This window comes from Mastigoproctus giganteus, chromosome 4, assembly GCF_048544385.1.
Source record: "Mastigoproctus giganteus isolate SK-2022 chromosome 4, ASM4854438v1, whole genome shotgun sequence".
NCBI lineage: Eukaryota > Metazoa > Arthropoda > Arachnida > Uropygi > Thelyphonidae > Mastigoproctus > Mastigoproctus giganteus.
The window spans coordinates 9,627,175-9,638,105 of record NC_143578.1 but is presented as its reverse complement, the minus strand read 5'-3'; the positions used below and the strand labels follow the sequence as shown (position 1 = coordinate 9,638,105).

The following is a 10,931-nucleotide window of genomic DNA, read 5'->3' as shown; positions in this document are numbered from 1 at the left end:
ACTGTAATGTAAAATGTTTTCTTTCAGCTTACCCCATATAGTGAATACAAATACTCAATTAATCTGCTCAGAATTTTTGTAATGCTAAATTGCATGCCTGGATACAATAATAAGTGTAATATTAAAAAAGATTCAAGAGACAAATACACAAGAAAATATTTTAATTAATATGTACAAATTTACCATTCCTTCATTATAAAGAATTATTACGGTGGCATCATTTTCTCAATTAGCTAAAATGAACCTGTACATCAGGAAGTATATCGTATACATCATTACAATATTTACAGCACTTCTTAATTATCTAATTCTGGCATGGAAGTAGGAATGGCATGGCCAGTAGACAAAAGTGTATACTGACTGATAAAGTCATTTGTTATGCTTGGATTTAAACTCCTGACAGCTCTCAAATAGATATTTCCCACTTCAGTTGGTTTACCATGAGGATGATTCAATTCTAGAGTGATATATTTCAACCACAAACCTGGAAGAGATGACAATTGAAATTTAAACTGAATTATAAGATGTTATTTTTAATAACAGCAAAAAAAAGTAGAAATATCTTGAAGTTAAAAACAAGCCTAGTCTATTAAAAATTAAAAACCACAGTACTTTTAAATTATTGAAATAAATAAAAATTAAAAAAATTTTTTAAGTTACTACATTATTCAGTTACTACGATAAATTTAAAAAAATCAAATCATAAAAATATTAAGTACTTCTATGACTAATAACAGTCTAGAAACCAAAGATTCTTTGTGATATTTTGATGCTAACTATTAACACGAAACAATATCCATGTTTGGCAAGCCAATCTTACAAAGTATTCAGCATGAATACTGCAATTAGGAACTTAAGAACCATTTGAGAAAAACAATTTTGAGAGAAAGAGAGGTCACAGGATGGAAGCTGAGCATGCCAAGGTGAAAGGAGTTGCCTTGGTGATTGGGCAACATCATCTACTATAATGTTTAGTTCATTTAATCCTTGGATCTGAATACTATGGATTGTTTGGCAGACCATTGAGCATTATACAGATTTTCCCATCATTGCTCAAAAAGTAATACCCATGTGAAGTTAATAGGCAGGGATTTCAATTTAAAAATGCACTGTAAGGACAACTACTTAAATCGAAGAGACAGAGATGGTTTATTTGCTTCAACCTAAACACTTTGGATAGGAGATGTGTAAAATGCTCCAGTGGCAGTCCAGATGGACTAATAGTGGAATGGATCTAACCACCAAAGTATGCCATTTCTAGCAGATGCATAAACCTGAGAACCATAATCAAGAATGGACAAGGGCTCAGTAGGGACAAAAAAAAAAAAAGGTAGTGATCTGCACCCCACAAAGTTGACAAAAAGGACTGTAGAAGCCCTTTGGTACACCTTGTCTAAAGCTGATGAACGTTGTAGAAAAGTCAGCTTTTTATCAAAAATTATTCCTAGGAATTTAGCTTCTGCCACTACCAGGACATTTTTCTCTAGCCTTAATTCTGGGTCAAGATGGAGATTCTGTTTGCAACAGAAATGGTCTTCTATGACAACAGTCTGAACCCATCAGACAATGTCCAAGGTAAAAGATGCTTTTGTAGTTAATCTTTCAATGACCCTCATATTGAATGAATGACAAAATACAGTAAAATCATCAACTTAAAGAGCATTATTTTCCATTACAGGAAGTTGTTCTATGATAGTGTATTTTGATTGCAAAAAGCATGACACTTCGTACAGATCCTTGTGGAACTCCATGTTGGAAAAACACTCAGGAGTGTGGATCTGAAATGGACTTGAAACTGGCAATTCAATAGGCAGTTTTCAATGAAAACATGGAGATTATGTTACTCCCAAGTTATGAAGGTTTTGTAATTACCAAATTCCCGGGCTGTGTTGTATGATATTTTGCAAGAATATTTGCTGATGCTATCGAGGCAGTGTTAGGTGGGTCGGAAAACTGCTAGCTTGTGGGGATACAAGGACTAATAGATTAACAGTAACCACTGGCAGAGGTGAAAGTGATTCTTGTGCTGCTTCTATTGGAATGAGCAGCAGCCTGGAAAACAAGATGCAGGGTATTTTAGAGACTGCTGGGAGTCTGCGGTTCAAGTAAACACATGGGTTGTGTTAGGATAGCTAAGAATAGGAACAGGTGCATGTATACTTACATATACACCAATGCTAGGAGTTTGGTAAACAAATTTGATGAATTTGAGGTATTGCTCAAAACATCAAAGGCAGATATTGTTGGGATATCAGAGACGTGGTGTCACACAGATACAGTCGATTCCAGTTATTTGAGACACATCGAGACTAGTGCATTTTGGCCCGATTAAGCGGCTGCCCCAATTATCCGAAGTTTCACGTAAAAGAAGTTAAAAATACAATGGACCCCCGCTTTACAATTGGTTCACTGTACAATCAAATCACATTACGATGAACTCACCACAGTAAAGTACCGTTCACTATACGATGTGTAGTAAGCACCCGTCATTATGATCATGTTTGTGAATTGAATTTTAATTCTATCAAGCAGCAATTCTAATGAGCGAAAATAGGAGGAATATTATCCACAGGCTATAAAAGTAAAGATATATCAAGAACAAATTTACCCTTTATTACCTTACCAATTAAAAAATTAAATGATACCCAAAAATCAGAAGAATATACGTGATAATCGGAATAATTAATACGTACTGTAATATGTACATACTAACTAGTTGACATTTCTGTTCACTGACATTTGTGGGTGGGGTTAAAATGTAAAAAGATAAGTAATCAATTACAACTCGGCACACACAAATTGTAAGTAACATGATACACGCAAGTGAGAATGGAGTAACAAGTTAAGCAAGTTTAACAAGTAACAAGTTAACAAGTTAAGCAACTTGTTAACTTGTTAACAAGTTAACAAGCTTAAAAAATAGGAATGAATAGAAGATTCTGAAAATTAATTTTTTTATATGATTGAAGAATTCATGGAAATAATCTAGCTAACCAATTTAATAGGATATTAAATTGGTTGCCATGAATAGCTAGGTTATTTCACCATAATAACCCACAGAATTGCACTAACCCACAGTTGGGTTAGTGCAATCTATCCGTTTATGACAGATTGCACTAACAGAAAAGCCCAATAAACAGGTGACTGCTAATTGTTTTTATTGTTTTATGGTTGTGACCTCCAGAAATCCGCCCAAACCACATGGTAAGGTCGGAGACAATCGTAGGGTAATCTCCAGTGCTGCGGCCTCCTGCTCCGATTAAACGGCATTTTGTCCCAATTAAGCGAAGTAAACCCTGGCTATTTTCTCGATTGGGTTCTGTTTTTTAACATTTGCTCCAAATAACCAGCTGCCCCGATTAACCGGTGGCCCAAATAACCGGAATCCACTGTATAAGGAATGCAGAACTGTAATTTGGGGAGGAGTTATGCTATTAGTTAAGAAACACATAAAATCCAAGGAGGTACAGCCAGTCGACATGGCTGGACAGTGCAGTGTCGAGTCAGTTTGGTGTGATATAAGCACTGGGAGATCAAAATTGAGAGTAGGAGTGTGTTATAGGCCTAATGACTCTGATGAGTATAATAAGAAACTGTACAGGGAAATAGAGTGGGCCAGTAAATCAGAGAGTCTTATAATGGGGAATTTTAATTTCCCGGATATTGACAGGAATTTGTGGGTTGGTCACTCACACACTAGCAAGGCTTTTGTGGATTTATTGGACGATTGTTTTCTACATCAGCATGTTCGGGAGGCAACTAGATTGATTAATACTCTTGATATGATTATCAGTAGTGATTCTTCGTGCATTAAGAATCTGCAGATAAAGGAACCACTAGGTGGCAGTGATCACAGTGTGCTGAAGTGGAATTTACACAAAGAGGTAACTACCATTAGGAGCAAAGGGAAGGGTTTTTGCTTTCGTAAAGGCGACTACAGTGGTCTGAGACAGTATTTAAATTCTATACTGTGGGACCAACTGATGATGTTACCAACAGCAAATTGAAAATGGAAAGCATTCAAAGAATTTATCTTGGAAGCTACTAGGCTTTACATACCAACTAAGATAAGAAATATTGTTCAAGGTTTAGGCCTAAATGGATGTCAGATGAACTAATGAGACATATGGCACAGAAGAAAAATGCATGGGATACATATAAATTAATGGGTGACATGGAAGCCTATGATAGATATAAGCTGGTCTGTAACCAAATCACAAAGGAAGCATGCAAAGGCAGATTATGAGAAAGGCAAGGAAAGGCAGATTATGAGAAATCTTTGGCAAAGGATGCAGAAAAGAGTTCTTTACCTGTGTAAACTCTAGAATGAAGGGGATGAGATTGGTCAGATTGGTCACTGGATATCGATGGTTCAACTGTTGATGATCCTGCTTAGGTGGCTAACAAACTAAATGAGTATTTTGTATCTATATTCACACATGAGGAGTTATTCAAGGAGGGGAATGCCAGAGGTGAATTAAACTCTGGCAATGAGCTAGATGATTTTGTAATAACTGAGAGGAAAGTGGAGGAGAAATTGTTGAAGATAAATATAAAAGAGGCACCCGTAGTGGATGGGATGTATCCAGTTATATTAAAGAAGGCAGCAAAGGAAGTAAGCAAACCTTTAGCCATAATTATGAGAGCTTCTTTGGACTCAGGGGAGGTACCCACAGACTGGAGAGGTGCAAATGTGATCTCAATTCACAAAGGAGGATCAAAGGGCAACACAAGTAATTATAGATCATAATACCCAATCAAATTGGATATTATGATGTGGTCAAAAAGGAACTGGATGCAGGGAATAAATTTGATATCATATATTTGGATCTTAGAAAGGCTTTTGATACTGTTGCACATGGAAGACTGCTGAACTAATTGGAGCAGTGTGGCATTGGAGGCAAATTGCTGCTATGGATAAAGGGATAGTTGAGTGGGAGAAGATAGAGGGTGGTAATCAATGGACACTACACTTCGTGGACTAATGTTATTAGTGGAGTCCCACAGGGTTCGGTGTTGGGCCGCTGCTGTTTTCTGTATGTATAAATGATATTGATGATGGTATATCAAGCTTAATGTCCAAGTTTGCAGACGATACAAAGGTTGGCAGGGTTGTTAAGGACACTAATGACAGTGCGCTGCTGCAACAGGATCTAGAAAAGTTGAGCAGATGAGCTGAGAGGTGGCAAATGAAGTTTAACATTGACAAATGTAAAGTACAACATATGGGAAGCAGTAACCCCAGAGTAACGTATCAACTCTGCGGTACTACACTGACAGTGGTAGAGAATGAAAAGGACCTGGGGGTAATTGTGCAGGCAGATATGAAGTTTTCTGAGCAGTGCAGACAGTCTGCAAGAGTAGCTCATGGTGATTTGTCAATGATATATAGGAATTTTTCTAGCAGGGATAGGGAGGTGATTATTCCCTCCTATGAGTGACCTCCAAGGTGTGACCTATGGTTAGGTCACACCTTGAGTACTGTATACAGGTCTGGTGGCTTCATTTTAAGAAGGATGTAGAGCTGTTGGAAAGAGTACAGAGAAGGGCAACAAGATTAGTGAATTGAACAAAGGGTTGCTCTTACGAGGAAAGGCTTAAGTTTTGCAAATTACAGTGTCTGGAGACTAGGCACCTGCGAGGTGATCTGATTGAGGTGTATAAAGTCTTGAATGGTTTGAGCATGCTCAATGCTGATGGGATTCTTCCTCTAGCTCAGAATAATCACCTGAGATGGCATAAATTCAAACTGAGGAAAGACAGTTGTAGGTTATTTAGTTATTTGGTTTTTTTAGGAGCATTAGCAACTAAGGCCATATTGCTCCTTGGATATGCAGTGGTCATTCTCTGACCTTTCCGCATCCTCCGTATTTGGTGGGCACAGGCACAGTTGTAGGATAGATGTGCGGAAGTTTGCCTTTAGCCAGCAGACAGTTAGTTGGTGGAACAGACTTCCATCCTTTGCTGTGGAAGTTGATAGCCTAAATAAATTTAAAGCTGAGCTGGACAGGTATTTGGAACGAACGGAAGGGTGAAATGGGAGCGTGTTTTTTTTTTTTTTTTTTTTTTTTGGCTGATGCTGCATAAGCTTGCTTTCTTGCATCATATGCCTCTACTAATGCTAATATCAAAGAAAACTGCTACCAGATGCTCGGGTTTAATAAAAGTATCAGAATCACAAATGTACATTTCAAGTTTGATTATTTTTCATTTCAAGTTTCATCTAAAGTGAATCTGTTTCTTTTGGACCATTTACACTTGTCCACTTTGGAAACAAATGGTCTGCTTTTACCTGGAAACCAATCACTTATTTCCAAATACTACATAAGGTGAGCATTAACCATTCTTACTAGACCCTTGCACAAGCAGCTTGTCAGAGTGATAGGATTATAGTTACTTGAGGATCCTTTTCTGGTTCTGGAAAGGCAAGAATAATTGCCTTCCACCAGGAATTCGGATATTCTTTGCCGATTAAGATTCTATTAAATAAAAATAGATTATCCCTAGATTGTGTTGAAAGGCGGTTTATTATTTCATAGTGGATGTGATCTGGCCCTAAAGAACTTGCTCATGAGAGAATGAGTCCTGCACTTAACTCTTCCTGTGTAAAGGGCTTGTTATATGGTTCAATCCCTTTTGAAGAGAAGTTAGCATTAGCATTAGCATTAGTAGAGGCATATGATGCAAGAAAGCAAGCTTATTCAGCATCAGCCAAAAAAAAAAAAAAAAAAAAAAAAAAAACCCCCTCTCCCATTTCACCCCTCCGTTCGTTCGAAATACCTGTCCAGTTGAGCTTTAAATTTGTTTAGGCTATCAACTTCAACAACAAGTGATGGAAGTCGGTTCCACCAACCAACCACCTGCTGGCCAAAGGCAAATTTCCGCACATCTATCCGACATCCGTCCTTCCTCAATTTGAATTTATGCCCTCTGAGGTGATTATTCTGAGAAAGATGAAGAATCCCATTGGCATTGAGCATGCTCAAACCATTCAAAGCCTTATACACCTCTATCAGATCACCTCGCCGGTGCCTAGTCTCCAGACTCTGTAATTTGCAAAACTTAAGCCTTTCTTCGTAAGAGCAACCCTTTGTTCCATTTACTAATCTTGTTGCCCTTCTCTGTACCCGTTCCAGCAGCTCTACATCCTTCTTGAAATGAGGCCTCCAGACCTGTATACAGTACTCAAGATGTGGCCTAACCATTGCCTTATACAAGGGAATAATCACCTCCTTATCCCTGCTAGAAAAATTCCTGTATATCATTGACAAGACACCATGAGCTACTCTTGCAGCTCGTCTGCACTGCTCAGAGAACTTCATATCTGCCTGCACAATTACCCCCAGGTCCTTTTCATTCTCCACCACTGTCAGTGTAGTACCGCAGAGTTGATACATTGCTCTGGGGTTACTGTTACCCATATGTAGTACTTTACATTTGTCAATGTTAAACTTCATTTGCCACCTCTCAGCCCATCTGTTCAACCTTTCCAGATCCTGTTGCAGCAGCATAGCGTCAGTAGTGTCCTTAACGACCCTGCCAACCTTTGTATCATCTGCAAACTTAGACATTAAACTTGATATCCCATCATCAATATCATTCATAAACACCGAAAACAACAATGGACCCAACACTGAACCTTGAGGAACTCCACTAATAACATTAGTCCACGTTGAGCAGTGTCCATTGATTACCACTCTCTGTCTTCTGCCACTCAACCATCCCCTTATCCATAGCAGCAATTTGCCTCCAATGCCACACTGCTCCAATTTGTGCAGCAGTCTTCCATGTGCAACAGTATCAAAAGCCTTTCTAAGATCCAAATATATAATATCAAAGTTATTCCCTGCATCCAGTTCTTTTGTGACTACATCATAGTATCCAATCAAATTGGTCAGGCAAGACCTGCCCTTAACAAAACCATGCTGCGTCTGAGCTATAACTGAATTCTTGTCTAGATGATCCTGCAGTGCTTCTTTAACCAGTGCCTCCATTAATTTACCTGGAACAGAAGTTAAACTAACAGGTCTATAATTACTTGTGTCAGCCTTTGATCCTCCTTTGTGAATTGGGGTTACATTTGCACATCTCCAGTCTATGGGTACCTCCCCTGAGTCCAAAGAAGCTCTCATAATTATGGCTAGGGGTTTGCATACTTCCTTTGCTGCCTCCTTTAATATAACTGGATAGATTCCATCCACCCCAGGTGCCTTTTTTATGTTTATCCTCAACAATCTCTCCTCCACTTTCCTCTCAGTTATTACAAAATCATCCAGCTCACTGCCAATGTTTACTTTACCTACATCATTCTCCTTCCTGAATAACTCCTCATGCGTGAATGTAGATGCAAAATACTCGTTTAGATTGTTAGCCACCTGAGCAGGATCCTCAACTGTTGAACCATCAATATCCAGTGGACCAATCTGATTCATCCCTTTCCTTCTCGAGTTCAAGTATGTAAAGAACTCCTTTCTGTTTTTCTTTGCATCCTTTGCCAAGGATTTTTCGTAGTCTGCCTTTGCCTGCCTAATCTCCTTTGTGACTTGGTTACAGACCAACTTATATCTATCATAGGCTTCCATGTCACCCATTAATTTGTATGTATCCCATGCATTTTTCTTCTCTGCCACATGTCTCATTAGTCCATCTGACAACCATTTAGGCCTAAACCTTGAACAATATTTCTTAGTTGGTATGTAAAGCCTGGTAGCCACCAATATTAGTTCCTTGAATGCTTCCCATTTTGAGTTTGCTGTTGGTAACATCATCAGTTGGTCCCACTGTATAGAATTTAAATACTGTCTCAGACCATCATAGTCGCCTTTACGAAAACAAAAACCCTTCCCTTTACCTCTGATGGTAGTTACCTCCTTGAGTAAATCCCACTTCAACACACTGTGATCACTGCCACCTAGTGGTTCATTTATCTGCAGGTTCTTAATGCATGAAGAATCACTACTGATAATCAGATCAAGAGTATTGCTCCCTCTTGTTCCCTCACGAACATGCTGATGTAGAAAACAATCATCCAATAAATCCACAAAAGCCTTGCTAGTGTGCGAGTGACCAACCCACAAATTCCAGTCAATATCTGGGAAATTAAAATCCCCCATTATAAGACTCTCTGATTTACTGGCCCACTCTATTTCCCTGTACAATATATTATTATACTCACCAGAGTCATTAGGCCTATAGCACACTCCTACTCTCAATTTTGATTTCCCTATGCTTATGTCACACCAAACTGACTCGACACTGCCCTGTCCATCGATGTCAACTGGCTTCACTTCCTTTGACTTTATGTGTTTCTTAATTAATAGCATAACCCCTCCTCCCCTCCTGTCCTGTCTATCCTTTCTATATACATTGTATTCCCCAAATTCCAGTTCCGCATTACTTATATCTGTGTGACACCACGTCTCTGATATCCCAACAATATCTGCCTTTGATGTTTTGAGCAATACCTCAAATTCATCAAATTTATTTACCAAACTCCTAGCATTGGTAAATGCTAGGAGTTTGGTAAATTTGGTAAAGTTTAATGAACATTTCTCACTCTTCTCTTTTAGGACCAAGAACTTTGGGGAGAATGACATTATTGCAAATGTTTTCCCTTGGGCATAATGGATACAATTGGACATCCATGCTCTAAGATCACTGAAGGGCATAGTGGACATTTTCCCTTCATTTTCCAAATCTTACACAGACTACTTTTGAGCTAGCAGTCTGGGTTATGGAGGAGCTAAAACAGATTCAAGATTCCATTTGGTTCATATAATATGCTTTGGCACATATTTAAAGGATATTAAATTTTCTATAGTGGCGAAATATCCCCCATGCCTTGTTTTGGGCTTTTCTTGATGCTGTGCATTCTGAATTCCACCAAGGTTTTGGAAATGGTGGAAACCATGCAAACGTTTTGGAAATTGCAACTGCTGCTGTGTGGACAATACGTTCTGTAATGTACATAATTGCATCATGCTTGTGGTGTCAAACTGACAGATGTCCGAAGGCAACCCAGTCAGCATTATCAAATTTCCAATGAATTATCCTTGACGACTGACATGGTCTTTTTCCATGTCAAAAGAGATATCGCAGGGACACGCCCACAGGAATTTTCTTCAACCTCCTATGTGAGGAAAGAGAGGAGAGAAGGGGAGTAAACAGAGAGCCCACTGGCAGTAAACTACGGCCAAGACATGTGCTAAAAAATAGACAAGCATAAAATAGACACATGCTTGAAGTAAACTTCAAGCATGTGTCTATTTTACCCTATAGGGTATTATGTCCACTGAGATCTAATAAGAGACTAACAGCAGGCAGTTGCACAATGAGATCTGCTTAGGAGATGTTAATCCCAGGTGGCTGAACAAATTGTTAGAAGAAACTCTACAAAGAGGCAAACAGCAACCACCTCTATGGTGGTTGTAAGAGGGATTACTTGGAAAGGAGTATGGTTGCCGACTAGAATGACGATCCCACTGTGAGCAGGTCCATCCCCAGTTCTGCCTTTGCAGATTATGTTGGCATTATGAAAGGTAGGGGTTAAGATCAACAGTGATCACAAAACAGCATTCAAGTGCTATATCGAAGATGGAAAAGCTTTTAATAATATGGACGGAAAATCAGATTCAGAAGCAAGTGTCCCTGAGTCCAATAGCCATTCAAGCAAAAGCAAGAAGTATTTACGAAGATATTAAGGATAAGTATGGCGAACTCCAAGCCAAGTTTGCGGCAAGCAACGGGTGGTTTAATAGGTTCAAGCATCGCGCTGGTTTCATTCTTCTGTATGGTGCGGTGAAGTCGCCAGTGCCAATTCTGCAGTTGCAGAGAAATTTTGGGATGTGTTGGAAAAAATTCCTTCTAAATCTCCACAGCCCTCAACTTCCGCAGTGGCGTGCTTATCAGCTGGAGAGTTAATTCTGGCAACG

The 10,931-nt window shown here is 38.9% G+C and overlaps 1 protein-coding gene across 1 annotated transcript in view; it reads right to left on the bottom strand.

Annotated features, from left to right (window-relative positions):
- Positions 1–296: 296 nt before the first annotated feature.
- Positions 297–10,931, bottom strand: part of LOC150086379 (U3 small nucleolar RNA-associated protein 6 homolog) — a 123,615-nt gene continuing 112,980 nt past the window's right edge. Inside the window, exon 21 of the mRNA XM_090371293.1 lies at positions 297–484. Within this exon, the coding sequence (XP_090227419.1) occupies positions 297–484 (188 nt within the window). The remainder of the gene's footprint in view (positions 485–10,931) is intronic.